The sequence below is a fragment of the Acanthopagrus latus genome, chromosome 1, assembly GCF_904848185.1.
Source record: "Acanthopagrus latus isolate v.2019 chromosome 1, fAcaLat1.1, whole genome shotgun sequence".
Classification (NCBI taxonomy): Eukaryota; Metazoa; Chordata; class Actinopteri; order Spariformes; family Sparidae; genus Acanthopagrus; species Acanthopagrus latus.
In genome coordinates, this window is record NC_051039.1 from 18,614,718 (window position 1) to 18,641,065 (window position 26,348).

The window sequence follows — 26,348 nt, forward strand, 5'->3', positions numbered from 1 at the left end:
CTCCAAAGCCCTTACTGGAGAACTTCTTTGATCCTACCAGGACCAGGACTGTGTGTCCTGGCTAACTAGTAGTCCGGTGACATGAGAGCAGCTGCTGGTGTGCAGGCAGCTGGATCCTGCCAGCTTCCTCTTCCCTCATGTGCATAACCACCGTGATGACTTGTACTGTGTGATAGCAGCAGGTGATGATTATAATCACACTCAATAAAAAGGGATTTGATTCAGTTGGTGTTTTTTGGCTTATTGCACACAGTTCTGTTTCAAATTGTTTCCCGCTGTTTCTCATTCGTGTCTCTCCTCAGTCCAGAGGTTTCTAAATAATAGCAACACTCAACATCACAGTCACCGGTAATGAGAGCGTGGGCAGTACTCGCACCTTCACTTGGAAGGTTGCCACGTTCTATTAACTCTCTCCCGAAGTCACCAGTGCAGAAAACAAAACTGATTTCCTCTCTTCGAAAAAGGGAAAAAAAAAAAAAAAAAGCAGCTCTGACTCATCCACCAGTCAATCCTCCCTCCTCCCTCTCGTTCTCTCTCTCTCTCTGCCTCCATTCCTGTCCTCCCTCCCTCCCTCCCTCCCTCCCTCCCTCCAAATGTGTCCTCAAAACACTCCCTGAGCATCTCTAACCAAATAATCAAATCATTACGATGTGGCAGGTTGCCAGGTCACGGGTCTGAACCCCTGCTTATCTCCCCCTCATTGTGTCAGCAGTGACGTCACGCAAATGTGGCTTCGCTCAGAAAAATGCCAAACCGGCAAAGAGTGCGAGTGTGTGGAGCACCTGCAGGACCAGAGGAGCTCAAGACATCACCGCGTCTTCCTCCTTCATTTTCCTCCCCTCGGTGCTTATATGATTTCCCAAAAGACCACGCCATAATTCAACTCCTGATTTAATCCTAATACAATAGATGCTTGATTTGAGGAAATGCAGACGAAAAACAAAGGGAATTTATGGAGCACACTCGGTGAGAGCAAATAACTCTACATCAGAGTATTTTTGCATTCTTCATTTTCAGTACAATCTCAGGAAAAAAGCATCTTGAAACGGAATCAACACACGCCCAAAGCGGGATTTTTACTCACAACCCTTAAAGTTGGAAGTCATACCCTAACCAGCATGGCACCATGCCTTCATGGTGGCTTCTATATTTAACTGCTGATGGTTATTTTCTGTTGGCATTCATCCCAGGTCATGTAGCTCTGGCTACACGCCCGAAATATGATTGTCTTAACAGCAGCTGTGCTTCTGACCGACTGCAGAGAAACCAAATAAATATGTATTATATCGCTCATCTGCTGCTGTGACCTAAATGTCGAGCAAACAGCCGAGCACCGCGGGGGAACTGTCAGATAGACGGAACACAGTTTTCCCTAAGTGTTGTCCGTCCAGCAACCTTCACACATTTAACCAGGCTTGTACCTTCTGATTTCAAAGTTGCTATCTGGGATTTCAGCCTGAGTATTTTTAACGCTGGTTGGCCACAGAATCACCTTAGAAACAAGCGACTGCTGCACAGAAATGAATTATAGGAAAACATCATGTTTAGCCAGAGCGAAGGACTCATCAGGGACGTGCCAGAGGTTACAAACGAAATAAACATGCTGAGTTGCTTTTTATAATTTCTTATTCCATCACCATGACGTCATGGCAAACAGGTAGGCCAAGTCCAGGACGGTTTTGTGAGTGTGAAGGTGCAAACAGGCTTTTCAATCATTAGTCACTGTATGTTAAACTCCAACCACTCACAGCAGTCAGGATAAACCTCATGCTACAGGAGTCTTTTACTGAAGTAGCCTACTACTTTTGAGTGTTTTCAGTAAACTGGTCACACTCTGTCCTGTACTCGACATGCCACCCACGTCACGCTACGTCATTCCCCTCGTGGTGATCAGACAGCGGACCTCTGGCTCCATCTTGTGGCCGTGCACGGTACGCGCACCTCAGAGCGAGGAGCGCTTCCTCCTTCTTTCCGCCAGATTTCTGGTTCTCCGCCAAGTTGAGTTACACGTCAGTGGAGAACCTGTACTGGTGAGTGGACGTGTACAGCGCGCGTCAGACGGTTCCCGGATGCGCCGGACAGAAACATGGAACGGGTGGTGGTGGAGGTGCCGATCAACAACGGTGAGATTACCTTCCCACCTGCACGTCTAACTGCGCCTTTAGCCGCTCACACCGTGTGTTCACGTCTCCTGGACGGCTTGTTGGTGCTTCTCTCAATCCGTGCGCAAATGCTCCTCCTCCTCTGACGTTTTAGGCTCGCCAGGGAACGTGCTGTAGCCTCTGTCGGGCTGTCACTGTGTGTGTGTGTGTGTGTGTGTGTGTGTGTGTGTGTGTGTGTGTGTGTGTGTGTGTGTGTGTGTGTGTGTGTGTGTGCGTGTGTGTGTGTCGGGTCTCTGTGTGGGCTCTTGTAGCTGCAGGCTGCCTGCACTTGTGAACTGTGACAGAGCTGCTGTCACCTGTCAAACAGCAGTCCTGCTGCCGCCTCCACCCTCCTCTCTGCAGCAGCACACGGGCCCAGTGTACTCCACATCACGGCTCTGTAGTTTCATACACATGATGGATAACGTGTTGGCACAGAAGTAAATAGGGTTTGTAAAAGAATGTGGTTTGTAAAATACTCAACTACTGTGGAAAAGACAGTTAATTACCGTTACTATTTACATTTTAACCTAATCCAAGAATCACAGTATATAAGTAATGTAACTTGATTGCTTACCAGAGTTGAGAGGGTGACTTGAATGTAAAAATGTATTATATTACAGTTACTATTTACATTTCAACCTAATCCAGTATCACAGTAATAAAGTTACGTAACTCTGTTGTTTTCCCTTATTTTGGGATTACCTCAATACTAAATGTGTGCAAACAAATACATGTTTGTTTGTTTTTTAAAGCAAACATCAATACGATGACTCTTATGTAACCTTAATACAGGCTTGTGTGATGTGGAATATTTTCGTGTCTGGCAACATCATTTTTGTAACTTTAAAGAAATGCAGCTACTTTTTTTAGTATCCTAACTACATGAATGCTGATACATTCTACTTATGCCAGGAAGTCTGAGGGCTTTGGTCCCATTAACACACTTACAGCAGAGTTAGTCCTAATAAATGCCCAAACTGGACTTACATAACATAATGATAAATATTATAACCTAACTGCAGGATAAAAATGTGTTTCCTTTTCATTAGGATGAGAGGTCAGAGCAATTCTGAAGCAGAGCCTTCATGTGAATGATTGCTTTCTCTATCTCTACCTAACTGTTTCTATAGTATTTTATTGTATTCTACTCCCAATTTCAGGTTTTTCCCTCGCCGGCCCTTCCTCAACCCCACGTAAGCGCCAAGTGCGTTTTTCAGCGCGGCATGACATCATCCTTCTGCGGGAAGTCATCGCCCAGAACCCCTTTGCCTCCAAAGAGCCAGGTCAGTCCTCCTTTTTTTTTTTTTTTTTTTTTTTTTTTTAAAGGAAATCTGATTGACTGCAGAGAGCTACCATTCATGCATGGCCAATGAGTCAAACTTTTCCAGTCGAGCAACAATGATGCAATCCACAAAAAATTATATATCTATCCTCTATGTCAGTAGCAACTTAACAATCAAACAGTAAGAGAGCACATCAAGTCAGAGAGACCAATTCAAAGAAAAAAAACATGATGTGCTGGAAGAAGACATAAGTTGGCTGCAAAGTGAATGGCCCATTTTGTTTACACTGTGAGTTCATTCATCTTTCTTTACCAGGGCGAATCTGGGCCCGTGTGGGGGAGATTATCACTGCAGCCCTCCAGGATGAAAACTTTGAGGTGGATGCCAGGAGGTGCAGGGAGAGGACCATGCTGCTGCTCGACTACTATAAGAAACAAGACTTTCCCAGTCTGCGCAGGTTGGCTCGGTCGCTTCACTTCAGAGAGAAATTAAAAGCAAACTGTGCTGTTTCCTAAAAACAATGGCCCTGGACTGGTTGTATAGTGGAGATGTCCTCGAAAAGAAAAAAAATAATTTAATGTGTGTGTGCTTTTGGTGTACCCAGATTTGGAACAGAGAGACTGTACGCCCAAAAGGAGGATCTTCTCCATGAGGTCCTGGAGCTGGAGGCTGAGAAGGGGCTCCTGGCCAGCGGGGAAAGCACAAAGTATCAGGTGGGTGTCAGAGGTGTCATATTAACTGTATCTGTTCTCTTAACTCCTAATGTAGCCGTTGAACTTAGGTCATGTCAGTGGTTAAACAGTTTTGGAAATGGAAATGAAAAATGGAAAAATGCCCGATACATTTCATATGTTGTTAATACTGGTCATGGTGTAACTATTCCAACAGAAGAGAAACTGGACGCCCAGGTCAATGACTAAACTGTTCTTTCAAACTAATTGGCCTACTACCCTTTTCCTCCTCATGGTGGCATTCAGTCACAAGTAAAAATCCACTTTTACAGCTGCGTCCATTCTCACTGTTAGTATTGCGATTTCTCCCATATCTCCCACTTCTACTCCTGTTCCTGTTGGTCACACTCTTTTTTGTAACTTTCTTCGTCCTTCTGGTCGCAGAAGTGTAAATCTTTCCCTCATCTTTGCTAAAGGAGGATGACCTGAGAAAGCGAGCCATGGAAGAGCTAAATCTGCCAGAGCAGGACAAACCCAACATCACGATCGCACATACAGCCACTGCAGGTAGTAACGCATTCAAACACACAAGGCAGGACCAGGCCGTGTCACCTGATACCCACAGCACAATGTTAAGAGAAAATCATTCAGAATGCTATGAATTCAGGGTCGGTGGTGTATCTGTAAAATTGTACTTAAATTCCCACCACAGCAGAGCCAGAAGAAGACCGGGAGGAAATGGCAGAGCTTTCGGCCGCACCCATGGCCAAGCGGCCCTGCCAGTGCTGCTGCCAGACGTACTCTGAGATTCTCAGCTTCCTGGAGAAACGCTCCGAGGCAGAGCAGCGGCTGCGAGAGGAGGAGCTCGCTCTGCGCCGGGAGGAGCTGGAGATTCAACGAAGTAAGATTTGTAGAGAGCAGTGCCGTGTGATTTTAACCTGGAAAGGGGGTAAAAATATTTGTCCTTGCTACGTTATAGGTGCCATTTTTGGTTTACTTCTATCTTGTAAAGCGAGCCTGAGAATCAGTCTGAATTTCCATTTCACCTTTTTAAATTTGCTGTCCCTGATGTTTTGTAGTGATTTTATTATTTGTTTTATGCATACTTTGTATACTTCATTTTGTTGTTTGACTGCTGTTTCTGTAAAGTGTCCTTGGGTGACCTGAAAGGTGCTTATAAATAAAATATATTATTATTATTATTATTATTATTTATAAAATCTGAAATTTGGACAATAATTCATGGGTCTCTCTCCCTTATTTTTTTTTTTTTTACTCTCAGGTAAGATCGCCCTGGAGAGGGAACGTTTGGGAGCTGAGAGAAAAGAGAGGGAACGCAGATTTGAGCTGGAGAGCCAAGAGAGGCAGGTCATCTTGGACCTATTAAAAGAGAAGGTGCTGAAAGGCTGACAGACAAGAACTTTATCACCTGCATTTTAACGGAATCTTGAAAAAAAAACAAAAACAAAGCATGAAATAGAGGGGGAAAATGTGGTTGACTCCAAGAGGACGGAAACCGAGAAACGAGAAGTAGAATTATCAGTGGCTGTTGGTTGTACATGTGAGGGTCACTCATCTGGTAAAATAACAAAGTCAGAGTTAAGATGGTTCGAAATGCCGGGCAGTAATGCAGGATTTGCAGGTGTCGAACTGCTGACGCTGCTGTCAGTGTTTGCAAGCTGCAAAAACCAGCTTATCAATAGATAGGTGCCAACAAACTCACAGTGTGCATTTATCAGCCGAGCTTCACCTGAGAAATGGAATGCCAGCACGGGTGTGGTGCGGTGTGGCGTGTTAGATGTGAAAAAGGAACAGGCACACAGGTGAACAGGTACTGAACAAAATCAGATGATTGCACTTCCTCGTGTGACACCAGCAGCAGTCTGTTTACATGAGCCCTGTTCATGTAATAGACATTTGTGCTTCTAGGACAGAATAAATGGAGCGACAAGCAAGAAAAATTGTATGATCGGGCAACTGACATTAAGTTGGTGCAGTTCAAGCATTTTTAAAATCCTGTAGTAACATATTAATGTTTTTACACACGCTTTTTCAGCTACTTCCTTTTTGACATTTTGATTGAAAATAGAACTAAAGCTATATTTACTGACTGTGAATCCACTGTACATTGCTAAAAAGCACTTTTCTACTGCAGACAAAAAAAGCCATTAAGTGCGTGCCCATATTCTTTAGATGATACAGAAACCACTGACATGAAGTGATAATGTCAAATGTGCTACATTCCTTTTGCTTTTAGAAAGCTATTGGTCACATTTGTGTCGACCTCCTCGGTTTATAGTTTCATTCATTTGGTGTTCTAATTAAATGTATAAACATGACAGAAGCTGTTTTTATGAAATGTTCCAATGATTTACAGACATCTTTACTGCTCATGATTTATTATCTGACTTTTATTACATAACTGTTGCTACTGTGATACTGATACTGTGATTTATACTGTTCATTAAAAATACTTTGCATTAAAGTGCTAGTTTTCCTCAGCATAGGCATAGCCTTCATTGTATACTATGAAGCATGTAAATAAAATTGTAAGTGCTATATCGTAGGCCATTTGATCTTGTTTCAGTGGTCTACAATAGAGCACCTGGATGAGACCTTCATCAACATGTAAAGAAATTTTGCTCACCCAAAAAGTTTATAATTTTTATTCTGAAAATAAAAATCATTGTAAGTTGAGTCTATGTGGATTTATCATGACTATCTGAAAAGTGTACTGCACATGACTCCAGTGTGCTTCCAGCACTGTAGTTGAGATCATACTGAGGACCAAGTCACAGATTTGAGTGGTCTGAGCAAGGGTGTTGGTAGGAAGAGGGTAGGAAAGGGGGAATCGACTATTGTACCCACCCGACCCCTGTTTTACAACCCACACTTATTTTAATGCAGCCAAGAAACAGTACAGGTTTGTAACTGAGATCAAAATGAGGGCCCAGCTCGAGGTTGGGTGTGGGACAGTACAAAACTAATGAGAGTAATGAGAGTACTTAGTAGAGTAGTCATTGGAATGTCAACATGTTGATGTGCTTTGTTTATTTATAGTTACCATTTATAACAATATCAGTGTCAATTCTACTATCAATGTCATAACCAATTTTGGATATTTCACTCTAATACTCTTATTTTCCTAAACTGGGCCCACTGTGCAACCCTGACCTGGGGGGAACACTGGTTGTTCCTGTTTTTTTTTTGTTTTGTTTTTTTTTTTTATCGTACTGTACACAATTTGCTCTTACACATTTTAGAGACAAATATTGCAATATTGCACTTTTCCTCCATTAGATTGATCTGAAAGCTGCTGATTTTACATACAAAGCCTACCACCAGGTTATAATATATGTATCTAAATATATTATATACTATATTTCCAAAATATGTAAAATACACATGTATTTATCAAGCACACAAGCAAGACACAAGAGCCAAAGTGCAAAAAACACCACCATAACATAAAGACCAGGATCAATCAAAACCCACGGAATAACAATATATTTTAAGACGACAATACTGTGGAGTTTTTATCTACGCTTTTATTTATAAAGCAAATGTGATAAAATTTGAGTAGCTATAAGTCAAATTGCAATGCAGTCAATGCCTGAAAACTTTCCCACTGCGTTTTTCTTCCTCTCGTCACTGCGCTTTAATTTTAGGTCACACTCACCGATTGGTCAAAACTGTAACTCTCACGCCCTCTGTTGCTTCCATCTCCTCTCTGATTGACCCTCTTCAACGTCACTCTCCCTCTTCATCCACCCAATGAACGTGTGCTCGTGGCGTTTTGTCCCCCGCTGCGGCCGCATTGCTACAAAGTTTACAGCAGCGACGGTTGAATCCCAACGGCGGACTTTGGAGTTTGTTACACTGCTGCGGCGCTACAGAAGTTTGTTCGACCATACAGTTCGTCTTTCCCGGTAACATAACCCGCGGTGTCTGTTCCGGAGGCCATAAGGACTCAGTGACCCGCTTGGAAACACAGAGCTAAGCTTTCCATCTGCTTTCGACTCACGGGCAGACTGAGGCTTTCGTGGTGCTGCTCGATGCGAAGGCGGTTGTTGACTCACTACCACCAGCACGAGTGTTGCCCCCACGTTTCATGTGGACCATGTGCCCTTTGTTATTTTAGTTTATAGGCAGTGCTGCGTCACACAGCTTCCGTGAGTTTTTTTTACGTAAAGATGCACTGTGGACGTCTGAACCACCCGTAGATTGGATTTTAGCGTGGAAACTGCTCCTCAGTAACTGGCTAGTAACTTAACGCAAGGTTCTGGAGGTAACGTTAACCAAACGTCGCGTTGACTCCTAAGAAACATGCCCATTAGGCGTTTTGGGGGTCACAGGTCTCTTGTCTCTCACGCTCCAAAGCTGTCGTATGGTTTCACGAAAATGAACGTTTCAAAAAGTGGATACCGTGTTTTCTCCGCCAACTCCTCCACCGCTGGCGCCGAGCTAGCCAAGAAGATCACAGAGTAAGTTGAGCAGTGCACCAAGTTACGACTATAGAAGTATTTCATGTGTGTGACCTGACAGTACACCTGGTTGGGAGCCACAGCTGTAAGTGAACTGAGGCCAGTCGGGTGCGCAGGCTTTTGTTTTGAACGTAGGCTAAAAATGCAGTCCCAATGCGTGCCCGTGTCTGCGCACACAGACACAGGCATGCATTGTGCATAGTATGGAAGTCATAGGGTAACTCGTGCATTAACACCACATGTTGTCCACAAGATGATGATGGTGTGATGGGACAACAACAAACTATCTAACAACATGATCTAATTTCTGTTAATGTTTTGTGAAACTGGAATTTCTTACGATAATGAAATGCCTTGAAAATGATCTATAGTCTATACCATCTTCAGTCCTTTTACACACTGAATGTTTGTACAAAATACTGGTAAAAGTACTGGAAACATCTGCAGAGTTGATTGAATGAACAAGACTTCTCAGATTCATTGTCAGGCAGTATTAAGTCTAATTTTTATTTTTTTTCTTCATCATCATTTCCTTTTAAAGTTTAATCGCAGATCAAAAACACACTGAGCATATACGCTGTGAAGATGAAAGATTTGTTTTATTAGATTAGGACTAATCTGGGTTTTTGTCCTGGCATGCTGCTGGAGATTCAGCAGACCTGTCAGTGTGAATAATTGAGATGAAAGGAGTGAACTGTGCAGACACTCATCTGTGGAGGGAGTACGAAGGGCACAGATACTGCACACTGGAAGTCACTGTGGCACCCAGCCAGGTATTATTTGAATACTTCCTGTAGAAAAACAAGTGAAAGCAAGATGCAATAAAACCAATGCAATGCATCTGTAGTCTTTATGAAAACACAGACTGACTTGAGTTTGTGACTCAGGTCTCTACAAACACCCATATCTTCTCTTGTTGTTGGCCTGCTGAGCTCAGGGAGCAGCCATGTATCTCACAGCCCTGCAGACCTGTCAGACAGCCAAGCATAAGTTACTTTGCTTACACAGGGGAAAAACAGCTTAACTTTCTCAGTTTTCACTGTTGGCATCATTGCAGAACATTGTTAGGAAGCTCACATTGCCACTCTGGAGCCACATAGAGTTGTTATTCTGGAGCAAATGTTGAATAACAACATGAGCACACAGAAAATGTTAATGAATACTAAATATTTACTCTGAGGTACATGTGCTGACTGGGCTGTGTGTATACCCCTGGAACTAAAGTATTCCTTTTTTTTTTTACAAACAACTAATTCCTCACTGAATCTGAGAGTAATAGAAAACATTTAATATGATTTGGTCCATCCCCTGTTTGGGAAAAAAAAGAACTCCCATATCTCTGATTGCTGTTTGTATTTGAGATGTGAACAGGGTGAGGCTACAGAGGCAGACAGACCTGTATTGCTTGCGGGATCCCTGCTGACTGTACTGGTGGAGCCCTCGTATAGCTGTGGTGCACAGCATAATTGTCTGCCCAAGGCACAGCTGTATTCATGATGCCGGGGCTTGTTCAGAGTGTGACTTGATTAAACAGGACTGTTCTGTAGATATCAACTTGTACCAAGTTCGCAAATGACATGATTTAAACTTAACACAACCATAAGATTTTTAGATTTACATTGCTTTTAAAGATGGCATATCATAGCTTGCATTTAATTAACCAGTTTATTGTCTGGTCTTATTGGAAATAGAATTTTGTGTGTCTTTTTCTTTCTTTCTTTCTTTCTTTTTTTTTTTTTAACTCTGTGGTCTGTATTTTTGTTCCAGACGCTTAGGTGTGGAGTTGGGCAAAGCAGTGGTTTATCAAGAGTCAGATAAAGGTATGATAAATATCCTCAAATCTCTCATTTCCACAATACATATTATGCGATTAATGAGCTGTGGATAGTGTAATCTCACTTATTTTTGCCTTTGTCTTGAACTCACAATGATAGTGTCTGTTTTTGTTTTGTATTTAGAGACTAGAGTGGATGTGAAAGAGTCTGTCCGTGGGCAGGACATCTTTATCATTCAGACCATTCCCAGGTGAGACACAAGGATGTCATCATTTTTCATATTAACATAAAAACTGTTTAATGTGACAAATCCTCAATGAAGCATCAACCAACTCTGCAACTTTTTTCCTTTTTCTTCTTTTTCTTTATTGTTTTGAATTTTAAAACCCATAAAAAAAGTGTTTGGTTCCTGTCATATGCCTTGTTTCTAGCTACAGCAAGCGACCAAGTAAAACAGAAATGGCAAAACTGACTATTACCACTTCACTTTACCCAGCGGAGTTTTGTTTGTTCTGAGGCATGTTCTGAAAGATGTTAAGAGAGTTAACATTTTGTAGCTTCATGTATTGAGTGTTTGCAGATTGAACAGGCCTCTGTGCTGCCTGTCTAAGATATCTGGTTTCAACTAACTTTCAAGGCCAGTATGGCTACATACATTCTTCTGTTCCACCAACAACACCTCATCTGTATACAGTAGCGAAACTAATCAAGTTATCAAAATAACAAATGTCATGGTACTGTATCAGGAGTGTCAAAAGTTTCGATTTCTTGCCAGCTGAGTCAGAAATACCCTGTCAGAAAATACTTTCTTACTGTCAAGTGTTTTTCCTTAACAGAGCTTCATGTCTAGATTCTTTATTTATGTAATCTGTTTTCTTTAAAACCGGATTGATTGCATGACAACAACCAGTAACTTTCAAGGTTATTTCAGCCCTCAGGAAAAATTGTTTAGGGCGGAGTTCAATAACAGTCCATGTGACTCATCAGTCCTCATCAACAATATCTGTCTGTGCCTGTTTAGATAGTCTTTGCGAATGACCACAGGCTCAGGGCAGTTGAACACCGGCACAGTTCTTCTGTAGGTCATGATATCTGTACACAGTCTCTTACACTGAATGTGTTGTTTCTCAGAGATGTCAACACGGCCATCATGGAGCTGCTGGTTATGTCTTACGCCCTGAAGACATCTTGTGCCAATAACATCATTGGCGTCATTCCCTACTTTCCTTACAGCAAGCAGTGCAAGATGAGGAAGAGAGGATCCATTGTCTGCAAGCTGCTAGCTGCCATGTTAGCTAAAGCTGGTATGGACAGTGTTTTGAATTTTCTTTTTGTCATTATTATTGATTTGTTTGTTATACCAATTGGATGAAAGCAGAGGTCATAGTCAGTAACATAAAACAAGCTTCCTGATGACTGATGAAACTTTACCTGATTTGAGCTACACTATATTACCAAAAGTATTCGCTCACCCATTCAAATGATCAGAATCAGGTGTTCTAATCACTTGGCCTGGCCCCAGGTGTATAAATTCAAGCACTCAGGCATGCAGACTGTGAAACAAGACATTTGTGAAAGAATGGGCCGCTCTCAGGAGCTCAGTGAATTCCAGCGTGGAACTGTCATAGGATGCCACTTGTGCAACAAATCCAGTCGTGAAATTTCCTCGCTCCTAAATATTCCACAGTCAACTGTCAGCTCTATTATAACAAAATGGAAGCGTTTGGGAACAACAGCAACTCAGCCACGAAGTGGTAGGCCACGTAAAGTGACGGAGTGGGGTCAGCGGATGCTGAAGCGCATAGTGCAAAGAGGTCGCCGACTTTCTGCACAGTCAATTGCTAGAGAGCTACAAACTTCATGTGACCTTCAGATTAGCCCAAGTACAGTACGCAGAGAGCTTCATGGAATGGGTTTCCATGGCCGAGCAGCTGCAGCCAAGCCACACATCACCAAGTGCAATGCAAGGCGTCGGATGCAATGGTGTAAAGCACGCCGTCACTGGCCTCTAGAGCAGTGGAGACGCGTTCTCTGGAGTGATGAATCACGCTTTTCCATCTGGCAATCTGATGGACGAGTCTGGGTTTGGAGGTTGCCAGGAGAACGGTACATTTCAGATTGCATTGTGCCAACTGTGAAATTTGGTGGAGGAGGAATTATGGTATGGGGTTGTTTTTCAGGAGCTGGGCTTGGCCCCTTAGTTCCAGTGAAAGGAACATTGAATGCTTCAGGATACCAAAACATTTTGGACAATTCCATGCTCCCAACCTTGTGGGAACAGTTTGGAGCGGGCCCCTTCCTCTTCCAACATGACTGTGCACCAGTGCACAAAGCAAGGTCCATAAAGACGTGGATGACAGAGTCTGGTGTGGATGAACTTGACTGGCCTGCACAGAGTCCTGACCTGAACCCGATAGAACACCTTTGGGATGAATTAGAGCGGAGACTGAGAGCCAGGCCTTCTCGACCAACATCAGTGTGTGACCTCACCAATGCGCTTTTGGAAGAATGGTCAAAAATTCCTATAAACACTCTCCTCAACCTTGTGGACAGTCTTCCCAGAAGAGTTGAAGCTGTAATAGCTGCAAAAGGTGGACCGACATCATATTGAATTCTATGAGTTAGGAATGGGATGGCACTTCAGTTCATAGAATGAGTAAAGGCAGGTGAGCGAATACTTTTGGTAATATAGTGTATGTTCTATAAGTCTGTCTTGACAACAATTGTTCATCCAAGCTCTGACCTTTTTTACTCCTTATTGGCCTTTTAAGTGTAAATGTTATTGCTTATAAATGGTGCAAGTTTGACTAAGGTAGGTTTTGGTAGTGTACACAACAGTTGCTCTTCTCACAGGGTTTGTGAAGTTGTTCAGTCATTGTAAGTATGTTGTCATGCAGTGTTTCACACACAGCCTTTAGTTAGGTGGGTTGCCCTGGTATATGAATGGCCACTCAAGATATATGGCCTCTCATTTAATATACATACTGCCATCTGTGGTCATTTAAGCAGTGGACAGTCTGTCCTGATTCTGCCAAAGGTACACAGCCATTCTGTGGGAAAAACTGGTTGTCTTGTATATTTACTCAGTGTGAAGGTTAATGTTCCCTTCTGACTGTCAAAGACTACACAATCTGTACAAGATAGTAGTGGAAACAGTCTTTGTGTGTGGTTTGTCCAGGTTTTGGAGGTTTCAGTGAGCCTTCAGGTCTGTCACAGACTTAAGCTGCACATAAAGCTTAAGCTTGCATAATTTAAGTGTCAGGCAAAGGCCAAGGAAAGTATTCAGTTGTGCATTGCATGACTTAGAAATATTTCTTTTGGCTTCCTTATTTTTGTTTTGCTTTTATTCTGATTACCAGATGCATATTGAAAATGTCTTGACTCAGGAACTTCCCAAAATCTTTCACTCAGTTTATTAATCTTTTACTTACATTTTATTTTATATTTTGTATTATACAGTACGTTTAGTTTATTGCATACAGATCTTTCCTGTGGACAAATTTTCAGCATGTACATACTGTATTTTGCTGTATTTATTTTGTCTTTTGGTGTTGCAGGGCTAACCCAAATCATCACCATGGACCTCCACCAGAAAGAGATCCAGGGCTTCTTCACCTTCCCTGTCGATAACCTTCGAGCTTCCCCCTTCCTCATCCAGTATATTCAAGAGGAGGTGAGGCTATATTACACTACACATCGGACAAGGATGGCATTCTACGGTACATACACTACCAGTCAGAAGTTTGGACGCACCTTCTTATTTAATGTTTTTCTTTATTTTTATGACTATTTACATTATAGAGTCTCACTGAAGGCATCAAAACTATGAATGAACACATGGAATTATGTAGTAAACAAAAAAGTGTGAAATAAATCAAAATATGTTTCATAATTTAGATTTTTCAAAGTAGCCACCCTTTGCTTTGATTACTGCTTTGCACACTCTTGTCCTTCTCTCAATGAGCTTCATGAGGTCGTCACCTGAAGTGGTTTGTTAACAGTCTTGAAGGAGTTCCCAGAGATGCTAAGCACTTGTTGGCCCTTTTGCCTTCACTCTGCGATCCGTCTCATCCCAAACCATCTTGATTGGGTTTAGGTCTGGTGGCTGTGGAGGCCAGGTCATCTGGCGCAGCACTCCATCACTCTCCTTCTTGGTCAAATAGAATGTGTCTGCGACTAGAACTTCTGTGTGGCATTCATCTGGACCCTAATCTGAGGCACTGTTAACTTGTGATTTCTGAGGCTGGTGACTTGGATGAACTTATCCTCAGCAGCAGAGGTGACTCTTGGTCTTCCTTTCCTGGGGTGGGCCTCATGTGAGCCAGTTTCGTCGTAGAGCTTGATGTTTTTTGCGACTGGACTTGGAGACACATTCAAAGTTTTTGCAATTTTCCGGACTGACTGACTTTCAGTTCTCAAAGTAATGATGGACTGTCGTTTCTCTTTACTTAGCTGATTGGTTCTTGCCATAAAATGAATTCTTGCAATTGTCAAATAGTCAGCTGTCAGCTGTGTACCAACCTGACTTCTCACACTCGCACAACACAGCTGATTGTCCCAACCCTATTAAGAGGGCAAGAAATTCTACAAATGCACCCTGACAAGGCACATCTGTTAAGTGAAAACCATTTCAGGTGACTACATCATGAAGCTCAGTGAGAGAAGGCCAAGGGTTTGCAGTGCTGTCAACAAAGCAATGGGTGGCTACTTTGAGGAATCTAAAATATGAAACATATTTAGAGTTCATAGTTTACATTCATACATACATTCATAGTTCTGATGCCTTCAGTGAAAATCTACAATGTAAATAGTCATGAAAATAAAGAAAAAACATTAAAATTAAAAGTTGTGTTCAAACTTTTGACTGGTAGTGTACAAAGAATGAGTTTTGGAAGTAATTCATAGTGAAGTTATACATATAATTGTATAATAATAAAGATCAAAGTTGTTTTATTCTGGCTATGAAGATAGTATTTCTTTCCTCAGATTCCAGACTACAGAAATGCTGTCATTGTTGCAAAGTCACCTTCAGCTGCTAAGAGGTAACATGAAAAACCTACGACATTACTGTCAGTAATTTGTATTGTGCTTTGTTCTTTTCACATTACTGCTTTATGTCTTTGTAAATGTATTCTAGTGATTCACCCCTTTTTGTGCCTATATCTCATCTGTATGTGACAGCTTCATTGACTCTTGTCTTGTCTGTGTGTCTCAGAGCTCAGTCCTATGCTGAGAGGCTGCGACTGGGGTTGGCAGTGATACACGGGGAGGCCGATCACTCTGAGTCGGACATGGCTGACGGGAGACACTCTCCCCCCTTGTCCCGCACCACCACAGGACACAAAGGCCTACAGCTGCCATGTAAGTAGCAAAGCGGCTACATTTCTGCTCACAGGTGTCTTCTCTTTCTTTTCCCCCTTTTTTTGATTTTTCAGATAGTTGTTATCGCTTGGCTTGAAATCATTTTTTATTACTGAATCCATTTTCCATTCACTGATTAAAATTTTTATGTTGACTCTGTCAGTAACAAGTTTCTCCCTTAAGAGCAGGATATTGCGTTTTATCCCACAGGTCAAATGTTTATCATGTCATTGTGCACAGTGATAAGTAAGGCATAAAGTGAGCCACAAAGTGAGCTGCAGACTGGAATTCAGCGGTATTATCTGCAGGAATGTTATAAATTGTTAACGGATTTAAAATGGAGCTTTTCCAATGCAGACTGGAAACTTTCCTTTTAAAATGAACCTCATAATGTTGAAGATTCTTGTTTTGGTCCCGAAATTGTTCCATTTAAGGACTCAGATATCTTGGGATCTTCTTTTTTAGTTGTGATGTCTTCTTCAGATCTAACTACCACTGAGTGAGGAGCAGTAGCGGGGTTGACCTTCTCAGGTTTCAGTCTGCTCTTGAGGCTCCTAAAATGGTCAGATTAAGACAAAAGTAATGTCCATGCTGACCCTGCAATAATAAACTCAAACTTTTCTCGGCACAATTCAGGTCAGCCCTGCCGCAGGCGTTGTTGCAACCAGCTATGAAATACTACAGGCAGTGACTGACATTACCTTCCTCCTGAGCTGTATTTAATTCCCTCCTCATCTCATCTCTTCCAGTCTGATCCCTGTTCAGCTGAATTTACCATCAGCTAAATTTTCTTCCATTTGGCTCAGAAATGTGTTTCATGTTATGTCAGTCTTGTCTGTCTTCTGTCAAGCAGGAGCTGAATCACACTCACTCCAACTGTCTGTCTCTTCCTCTCTTCCTTTACACATGCATTAATTACATTCATGGTACAGTAGGGTGTCGTACCACTGAACACAGCTGCTCCTCAGAGAAAAAGGATGTCTTGGATATTACCAAGTGCTTTGTTTTGTTTGTCTGTTGAATGTCTTAATTGTGCATTAATATTGTCTGTACCATCCCATCTTTAGCATCCACAGACAGCAGACACCATACTCCTTTTCTTGGGATAGAGCTCCCAAGTATGATCATAATGTTTGAACTTTCTGTAAATGGTTTATGCTTCACTGCATGGAATGACAGAGTGAGTTGCTGAGGGCTTGCACTAAATTTCACATCCAGGCATTCAAGAATTAAAGTGTAAGTGATTCTTCAATGTAATTATAGTTCTGTGCCACTCTAGGCCAACAAAAACCCATTGCTAACAGTAACATAAACTCCTAAAGACACTTTAAAATAATAATTAGTCGGCACCATGGATTAGACAGTGAAAACTTTATTTCTCACTCACTTAAATCATAATTAAATACATAATTAAATTGTAAACAGCTGTTCATGAAGTCAATTTGTGCAGCTTCACTGCAAGTTCAGGTCTTTTCATGTCCCCTTCCAGAGCAGAAAACCATCCACCCATTTTATGTGTAACTTTTTCCTGGAGCTTCAAACAAGCTGCTTTGAATATCGATGGCATTCTTACTGACGTAAGGCATTTCACACACTGTCCCCAGAGTACCACTGTGGTTATAAAGGAATTCAGGGCATGCCTTACTGCCTCTCAACTAGCACTTTGTCTCAGAAATACAAGGCTTATCTTCAGATTTTTCTTCAAAACAAATTTGGGTTCTGAGTAATTTAAATGAATGAGAGAATGAAACACTTGGGGAAAGTAGAGACGGGCAACTGTGTGTAATTGAATATCATATATTTATTATGAATTCTGCTAAATAACATTAACCCTCCTACTAGATCTAAGTTAATGACATTACACATAACATGACAGACTATTATTTATGAACTAGAGCAATGATTCCCAACTAGGGGTACCTTTTCTCTGGAGAATAAGTCTCAGGTTGCCAAGTGCATGTCTGCCAGTGTATGTGTATATATCCACTTACTGATTCAGCTGTTAACACCTGACCACTACATAACAAGGAGAAGAGTGTAAAAGCAAATTATTTCCTTACTAAGATTCAACCATTTATCTGTAACTTTTTAGCATTAGATAGAAAAAGCAATGCAAGGTGAATATACAGTTATTTAGACTTAAGTTAATAAATAACTGTGAAATGCTTTCTAAGCTATTTATTAAGCCATCATAACGGTTTATAAACATTAGCTTCAACTTTATAAGATGAAGGTACAGGGTCATTTAAGTGTCATTATACAACATATACATTAGCACGTAGTGCAACTTTTGAACTAGTACCGCCGTAAGTTTCAACAGCAACATAATGATGATAATGCATCGAAAAAAAGTTTGTAAATGGTCAATAAATCCCATATTGTTTATTTATGAATTATTTTAAACATCAGTTGCAACTTTGTAGTAAACAAAGACTTAATAGTTATATCACTGATAACAATGAAGTCCTTTATATACAATTTATGTATGAATATTTTCATCTAAATATTCTTACATTCCGTTTTTTTTTAATTAAAGGAGGAAGCAGTTAGCTAAAAAGACAAAATGGTGAGAAATCTAAAAGTAGTGAAAAATTGTTGAAATATATCTGATGAAAGCTAAAAATGACTTTAAGCAATGAATAAATTGCTGAAATTCAGTTGCTGCCACTCTCAACTGGTAGGCCGACTGCAAACTTTACCAAATTGAACTTTGAAAGTTCAACTGTAAGAAAACAAGTTTAAAATCAATTCAGATTGACATATTTAGACATGACAGTTGATGTCATTGAAGGGGCTCTTCAGAGTAATAGATTGGAACCACTGAACTAGAGATTGTAGTACATTAATATCTTAACTTGAACATAATCATGGCATGTAATAACATCATTGCCTGATATTTTTGATGTCTTACTAAAGTCTGCTTGTTTGCATCTTGTAGCTTGTTGAGTTTTGGGCTCAGTGGCTGCTTGACTGTTTTTGTTGAAGCAAACTGCAGTTAGTTTCTAGTTTCTTTACAGTCATTCAAACCCAGAAACCTTGACCATGCTAACATTTTGCACAGAAGCTTTGCTGGATGGTCTTGTGATGGATTTGGGAACTCTGAACCTGCCCTAGAGTTGTTTATGGAAGATGGTTACTGGTATGGTCACCACCGCAGAGTTGGGGGGCCATACAGGTCAGATGTGGTGTTTTCTAGACCTGGATCGATTATTACTTGATATCTTTTCAAGTACTTTAAACACTTAGAAGACATGTCAAGGCTGAGTGACTCCAAGATAAGTTTGTAACATCAATGTTTAATGTCACAATAGTGTTTAAATAGATTACAAATAATGATCGGTCCTGGTCTCTGGTTTCTAAAAGAGGCTCTGTTCTACACCCACTTGCCTGTCTACCACTAATTCAAAAGTTATCACATACATTGGCACCATGCAAACCCATCTAAAGTCTTGTCTATTCAAATAATTCCTCAGATTGTTTTCAGTGGCCTGCAGTTATTGGATTGGTGCTGTGGTAGCTGGAGGCCTGTTGGAGTAGAACTCTCTTGCATGATTTTTGCAGGTTTTTAGCCAAGTCCCTTCTCACCCAGTCTCCCTTAATTTTACCTCACTCTAAGAATCCGTTCCCGATTGGGGTTACAGGACAGACTTCAAGTATTTTCTGGAAAATTATGTTCATTCATCTGTGTCTTTTCAGTTATGATGGCAAAAGAGAAGCCACCCATCACTGTTGTTGGAGACGTAGGAGGAAGAATCGCCATCATTGTTGTAAGACCTTGTGCTTATATGTGGAGGATTTTGAGTCATGACAACTTAAACTTAATTCCTCAAAGTAAGACACAGGATCTCATAAAGCATGTGCATCATGAAGATAGTATGAGGAGTGGCTTTAAAGATCAATACAAAATATCACAGCAAGGCCAAGTATTTCCTGTAATTTTTTTTCAGTCCAATCATGTTCACATTAGTCATGCTGCTTCCTTCTCAGAAATGTGTAAATTCAGTTTTAAAATAAAATAAGTCCAAACATTTTGGAAGCAGCCGAATGCTGATGTTAATGCCGGTAAAAAAAAAAAATCTCCAACTCCACCAACTTGCAAATTAATTACTTGAAGATGATAAAGCATGAATCTGTAATCAACTAAACAGATTTAATTTGTTGGTACCCTTATGAGTACCAAGAGTTTGGTACCCAACCCCGGACATGTCTGATGCTCACTGTTTACACCATCACATGTAAACCCCTAAACAAAAAACCTTGATTGTTTACATGTTCTTAATGCAGTCCAACCATATGTATTTTTAATTTTCCTGTTTTTCCTCATGCCACGTGATGCCTAACCCTGCGGTCAATCTCTCAGGATGACATGATAGATGATGTGGAGGACTTTGTTGCAACAGCAGAAATCCTTAAGGCGCGGGGAGCCTACAAGATCTACGTCATGGCTACACATGGCCTGCTGTCTGCAGATGCACCAAGATTAATAGAGGAATCTGCTATCGATGAGGTAAAATCCTGAGTGATTGACAGAAATGCCTGTTCTTCCTATCTTGTCACTGATGTTCACATTCAAAAATGCTTTAATATCTGTCTCATGTCTTTTAAAATTTAAGACAAATAAAAGGGGCCCAGATTTGTGACATATCACGTAATATTTATTTATGATCAGTTTGGAACACATTTATGCATGTCTTTCATGCTTATCGATCATGTTGACTGATGTCTCACTGAGGTGTGAATATAGAAAAAATGATTAAAAAAAATGATAACATACTGGGAATATACAGTGTGAGCAATGACTTTAATTACTATGGGATCCTGTCATGTGGGTGAGGTTTTGACATTAGATAAATAGTTACTAGGGTTGAGTGAGTACTCAAGCTCTGTTACAGAAAATGTGTCAATATCTCTATTGATAAGGGGAATCATAATTGGGTAGCTGAATGAAGTTTATTCATTCAAGTTCATGGAAAAATGAAAAGAAAAAACAACTTTCATAAATATTAAATATAGCATCATCTTATCAAATCAATTAACTTAGAGGGTAACTCCACCAAGTAGTAGTATTTCCCAGACCTGTTAACACACATTAGTGTGTAAACGTAGAGGAGCTACATTTAAACAACTTAGTGTACAGTTAGTGCAAGTTACTTTATACACATTTCACCTACAGTCACAGATACAGATTCCTGTTGTTTCACCAGATACAGATCACAATTTCACTTACAGAGTTGGTTTGTTTATATACAGATTAACATGACAATCTAATTTCCATGAAACATTTGTAATGCATTGATTGTTGTTAGGGTATGTACTACTCAACCCAGCTCCATCAATCGAACGCTCATATTTAGAGTTACAGATTTATGGTGCTATTGGAGACCCTATTCTTAGGGCAGTCTCTTATTATCCTGAGAAAATGCTGAATCACATGCATTAATGTTATGTTGCCCCTCCAGGTGGTGGTGACCAACACTGTGCCTCATGAAGTGCAGAAGCTGCAGTGTCCAAAAATCAAAACTGTGGATGTCAGTATGATCCTGGCTGAGGCCATCCGCCGCATCCACAACGGAGAGTCTATGGCCTATCTTTTCCGTAACATCACCGTGGATGACTAAGGCAACAAACGCTCACATCTACATTCCTGAACACATAACGCAAATATGACCAAACAAACACACCGATGACCAAGAAAGCAGTTTACTGCAGTGTCTGTTTTAACCTGTTGTTCCTGTTTGTTTTATTGATGAACATGCTGACAGAAACAGACTTTATTTACTGTACCTTACATAGGAAGCAAACTCTGTGGGACTACAAACAATACAAATTGTTTCACTGAAATAATATATGTTTCCTTAAATCTGAAAATATGAGTAGCACAACACAATGTATCAGAATTTGACAAATAAACGTTCTTCTTGGGTGAGAAAAGTCTTTCTTTCCTTTATTTAACCATGCAGACTTAAAGTGACGAACGCTGGGATGTAGCACAGTATCGCAGCTGGCATTACCAAGAATACACATGGTTTGCATTTTAAGTGTGATTTCTGAGAAGTGTCAGAAATATACAGTACAGCGGCTTCACACCTGAAGCTAAACTTTCAGTAGCAGTTTCAGTCATCACTGAGGCCGTTTGCTTTATGAAGCATGGAATAGTATGAAAATTCTGCAGTGTTCAGTATCAGCGAGATTAAAAAGTGTTTATCACTAAGCTTGTGCCAAAAAGCTCTGCATCACATTAGGTGTCATTTTATGACTAGTATATTATAGAGTACAGCACTTATGAGGAAATACAGCGCAGTGTAGGGAAATGATTTAGTATTATGTGGGCAGGCTGCTGGGATTTGATTGTTGCATTGTTCCTTAATTTATGTAAACAAATCTGCATGTTGATAAAAGATAGAGGATGAATGACCACCTGCTAACTAACAAGATGGTAGATCAGATTTCTTACCAGTATACAGTAAACAGTATAAAGTCACTGTTGAATTACATTTATATGAGCCTTTGGTGTGTGTGTTTTTTTTTTTTTTTTTTTCTGAAGATATTTTCCTTTTTAATTCGTGGTTGGGAAAAAAAAAAGATGACTAAGTGTCACCCATGACCTGCAGTCAGTCAGAGTAAAAATATCCAGGTGACACATACTACAGTTATTTTTACTCTTCTAAAGAGGAAGAAAAAATAGGTTGTAGTGATCTAAATGGACTAAACCCCAACTTAGTTTTCATACACATAATACACATACGGCTAATAGTCCATTACAAGCTATTTTATAATGTTGCTGTGTCCTGCCCAAGACCCTGAACTTGTTCTAAACGCCTCAGAGTCACATTAATCTGCTGAGGAGCTTTGACCAAGTCCAGGGGCGAAGACATTTGAGAAAAAGAGCCCTAACTGTATGAATGGCCTGTCGCACAACAACTTACATGTGACTGCACTGCATGCCAATAGAAATTATACTAAAGTAAAATTAGTGCCATAAAATGACTCTCCAGAAATACTCAAATCTCAGAAATTAATTTAAAAAAAATCTTCATCTCAGAAGTAAATTAGAAGTAGAACTCTGAGTTACAAGATGACAAATCCACACACCTGCGTGACTGAAGCAGCGAGGCCTCTCTCCCTTTGCAAATGAACGAGAGCAGAGTGCGGAAGAATGTTTAAATGTGGACTGAAAGAGGAACTGCCCGCAAACGTTTACCCGGCTACTTCCTCAAATTAAAACAGGAAACTTCAGTCTTATCTGATCGAGTGGAGTATGGAGGGGGGGAGAGGACGGGGGGGAGAGGACTTGAGCACTTCAACTGTCTCTGCTCGGCAGGTTGCACTTAAGAGGAACCGTGCACAGTTATTTCAGGAACTGCACCATGATCCTTTTTGTCTACTGGTTAAACAGGAGGTCAGTAGTCAAATTTTGTGATCCTAAAGGGCAGTTTGGTTCATTTAGCTCAACGTTTCGATTACAATCTCCTCAGGCCTGGGGCCAGTTTACATTGCATTTTTAAGTAGTCATACCTGCGCTCATCTTCAGCTGGAATCATTTTCCAGATGTGAGTGTTGTTTGAGTTGTTTACTGTATGCAGTCCTATCACTCCAGACTGATGATGGATGATAACATCAGCACACATTTCTGTTTGGGTTATCAGAACACTGATAAAACACAAAGCAGGGACATTTTCGATATTCAAGTAACAAATCAAAGCATTTAAAACCTGAGCTTCAAGTCAAAATCACTGTAATTCAAAGGTTTTAGCTTGAATCTTCATTAGGCTGTTATGCACTAAGGCTACACATTCACATACTAGACAGTGTAATGTGAGTTTTTGATCAGCAGATGGTGCCAGAGATCTTGGAGTACCGTATGATAACAACAGATGAACATACAGAATATTTTTGTGGCATATTTCACAGATTTCTTTTCTTCCCATTCTCTCTAGAAAAGATGCGTCTTCCTGTGTAATTACATTTGTTGTAGTGACCCCATGCACAAGGCAAATGCATCGTAAAAACTCACAATGCTGTTTTTGGTTGACAGATACCAATCATAACTTTCCAGCTTCAAACAAATGTAAACGTAATCCAGTTACAATTAAAATAAGAGCAAAACCACAGTACAGCACGATGTACTGCAGCTTTAAAATGGTATTATTGCTATGGTATTATGCTCAGTGTGTTTTATCTGTTTGTTCATTTATCTCTATTATACACAGTAATTCACTGCACTGACATTATCACCTGAAATTCATTCTTTAAATGTTCATGAAATTAATGATTGATGTATTATTTGCTCTCATAACTTCACCTTCTTCTACATAATTATTTACTTAAAGCTACCACAAGGAACTTGGTTGATTTTGGAAGCCCTTGTGGATGAACGCAGTGGTGTTTCCACAATGCCTAAAATGAATTATCCAAAGAAAAATCTCACTCTGTTGCTTTGTGTATGGCTAACATCCAGCTCACTGTAACTTTACCTGGGAAAATGTAAACACGGGCTCATCCACTCTGGTGGCAGGCAATAAGAAAAACTGAATAGAAATAATTAATCTTCTTGCTGATGGTCTTGTTTGCTTGAGTAGGTCATAAAGAGACATCAGTATTAAATTGAGACTGTTTCATAACTTCTTCTAAAAAGTGGATTTTAATACATAATCTATACATTAAGTACATTAGATTTCACACATTTCACTCATCATCTTTTTGTGCTCATATCTGTTTATTACACATTGAGATCCACATTCCACTTACATTTGTCAAATAAACAACAGAATGATAAGGTTTGTGAGAATATGCCATATAAAATAAATTAAAAAAAAACAATCTGAATTAATAAAAACAACCCAGACATCATTTTGAATGGTCTACTCAAAATGAAAAGTGCATTTACAGTTAACATTTGCATTTCACCACATATTATTAAAAACAAAGATGAAGCATGCTTAATGAAAAATTTGAATTGAATACAAAAATTGTAAACATTATGATGTGCTACAGATGAATTGATAAATTAAAAAAGTTTTTACATGAGACATAACTTGCACATTTCACAACATATGTACATACACACTTTATTTCAGTAAACAATCTGTGAGGAACAGTCTTAATATCTTGATGCAGGTGAAACATTTCAATTAAAAATCCAAACGCTATACATTGATCCAAACACCAGCAGCATGTCACCAAAAAAGCAGCAACAACAATACATTAAGTAAACAACTGAGTAATTAATGCATCTTCCCTCTTTCCACTGGCAGGCTGTTCAAGTTCAGTCTCAATACATTTCACCTCTACAGTCTTTCCTCCTCTCAGTTGTGAACCATGAGGAGTCTTTGTGAGTCCAGAATCACTTATCTCAGTCAAGCAGCTTCTTCACTTCACACCCCCGCCGTCTGAAGTCAGTCAGGCTTTCCTCTTAAACTCTCTCTGTGTCCAGCAGCACAGCAGACCTTCCATGCTCCCATCTCTTGTCAATTTATGAAAGTAAAACTTCCCCTCCTCCTTCCACCATTATGACAGAATACAGCTGTTGGTCTTGTTCATGGGCGGACGGAAGTTGGTGTCTTTCGGAAAGGTTTCCCTGCGTCTGCGCAGCGCTGGGCTGAGCCGGCTGGGAAGGTTTGCTTGCTGCAGGAGCTCCTTGAACACCTCCACCACGTTGGCGTTCTCCTTTGCCGAAGCTTCCAGGTAACTGTTGTTCCAGTCCATCTCTACGGTTGACAGCACATCATCATTGGACACCTGACGCGCCTCCTCCCTGTCCGCCTTGTTCCCCACCACCACAATGGGTGTGTACTTGTCCTCCTTGATCTCCAGGATCTCATCTCGGAGGCTCTTGACAGCCTCCAGAGACTCCGGGTCGTCCACGGCGTACACCAGTGCGAAGGCGTCGCTGTTTTGAATGGAGAGCTTGCGCATTGCTGGGAAGGAGTAGCTCCCACTGGTGTCCAGGATCTCAATCGTGATCTTGACCCCGCCGATGTCATACTCCTTGCTGTGCATCTCTTCCACTGTGCGCCGGTGTTTGGGCTCAAACGTGTCTTGGAGGAAGCGTTGGATCAGGGCCGTCTTGCCCACTCCTGCTGCCCCCAAAAACACTAGACGCACCTGGGTCTTCTCCTTCACCTCCAGAGACATAGTGGCTTTTTCTTTCTTTGGGCCAAAATGAGCAAAGAAAACACACCAACAGCTGCTTCAGTTGCCAGAAAATCTTGTGCAAATGTAACCTCAAACTGACTGACTGTTCTAAGTAGTTTTCCTCAAAATTCAGCAGCTCTCTGTCAAAGCCTCTTAGACGTACTTATTGGTTGCTCCTCTGTCTGATTCCACACACACTGCCTTTTATGCCTGTTTTGGTGAGAGCTTCCATGCCCTCCCACCGCAGCAACCAATCGGCAGGAGGCAGCCTGTTGAAGTGTATCATCCAGGCAACCAATGATGGCAGAGCATGTAAATCAGCATACAGAGAGAGGAGGAGATTTCTGAAAGTGAATAAACAGCAAGCAGAGCGTGGTAAATGTTTGAGCAGGGTCCTGATTATAACATCAGTCAGTCACAGAGTGCTCCAGAGCAAAGACATCATCTACCCATCATCGTTTTGGCAATAAACGGGAACAAGGACATGGAGACTAAT

The 26,348-nt window shown here is 40.8% G+C and overlaps 4 protein-coding genes across 6 annotated transcripts in view; 2 read left to right on the forward strand and 2 right to left on the reverse strand.

Annotated features, from left to right (window-relative positions):
• The window catches only part of LOC119026695, a 1,024,654-nt gene that overhangs the window by 427,181 nt on the left and 571,125 nt on the right, over nucleotides 1-26,348 (reverse strand). The window lies entirely within an intron of this gene.
• On the forward strand, nucleotides 1,042-6,795 carry si:dkey-45d16.4 (scaffold attachment factor B1). Of its 2 annotated transcripts, none has more exons than XM_037111584.1 (7): nucleotides 1,042-2,123; nucleotides 3,305-3,427; nucleotides 3,743-3,884; nucleotides 4,032-4,140; nucleotides 4,575-4,665; nucleotides 4,814-4,999; nucleotides 5,381-6,795. In XM_037111584.1, the coding sequence occupies exons 1-7, from the start codon at nucleotides 2,087-2,089 to the stop codon at nucleotides 5,506-5,508; spliced, it is 816 nt and encodes a 271-aa protein (XP_036967479.1). In that variant the 5' UTR covers nucleotides 1,042-2,086; the 3' UTR covers nucleotides 5,509-6,795. The 2 variants fall into 2 exon arrangements, with proteins under 2 accessions (XP_036967479.1, XP_036967469.1); XM_037111574.1 differs by having other exon boundaries at nucleotides 1,050-2,123; nucleotides 4,811-4,999.
• LOC119026778 (phosphoribosyl pyrophosphate synthase-associated protein 1-like) lies at nucleotides 7,868-21,649 on the forward strand. The gene is made up of 10 exons (XM_037111310.1): nucleotides 7,868-8,582; nucleotides 10,350-10,402; nucleotides 10,541-10,607; nucleotides 11,489-11,661; nucleotides 13,915-14,030; nucleotides 15,344-15,399; nucleotides 15,573-15,718; nucleotides 19,415-19,485; nucleotides 20,079-20,225; nucleotides 21,178-21,649. Exons 1-10 carry the CDS (start codon nucleotides 8,425-8,427, stop codon nucleotides 21,334-21,336), a joined length of 1,146 nt encoding a protein of 381 aa, XP_036967205.1. The 5' UTR covers nucleotides 7,868-8,424; the 3' UTR covers nucleotides 21,337-21,649.
• LOC119026939 (GTP-binding protein Rhes-like) lies at nucleotides 24,413-26,045 on the reverse strand. Its single transcript, XM_037111625.1, has one exon. It carries the CDS (start codon nucleotides 25,850-25,852, stop codon nucleotides 25,226-25,228), a length of 627 nt encoding a protein of 208 aa, XP_036967520.1. The 5' UTR covers nucleotides 25,853-26,045; the 3' UTR covers nucleotides 24,413-25,225.

Coding starts and splice junctions, on each gene's coding strand:
- si:dkey-45d16.4 (XM_037111574.1), top strand. CDS start 2,087: ATGGAACGGGTGGTGGTGGAGGTGCCGATCAACAACG. Junction 2,124..3,304: donor GGAGGTGCCGATCAACAACG/GTGAGATTACCT, acceptor TCCCAATTTCAG/GTTTTTCCCTCGCCGGCCCT. Junction 5,000..5,380: donor GGAGCTGGAGATTCAACGAA/GTAAGATTTGTA, acceptor TTTTACTCTCAG/GTAAGATCGCCCTGGAGAGG.
- LOC119026778 (XM_037111310.1), top strand. CDS start 8,425: ATGCCCATTAGGCGTTTTGGGGGTCACAGGTCTCTTGTCTCTCACGCT. Junction 8,583..10,349: donor CTAGCCAAGAAGATCACAGA/GTAAGTTGAGCA, acceptor TTTTTGTTCCAG/ACGCTTAGGTGTGGAGTTGG. Junction 11,662..13,914: donor TGCCATGTTAGCTAAAGCTG/GTATGGACAGTG, acceptor TTGGTGTTGCAG/GGCTAACCCAAATCATCACC.
- LOC119026939 (XM_037111625.1), bottom strand. CDS start 25,852: ATGTCTCTGGAGGTGAAGGAGAAGACCCAGGTGCGTCTAGTGTTTTTG.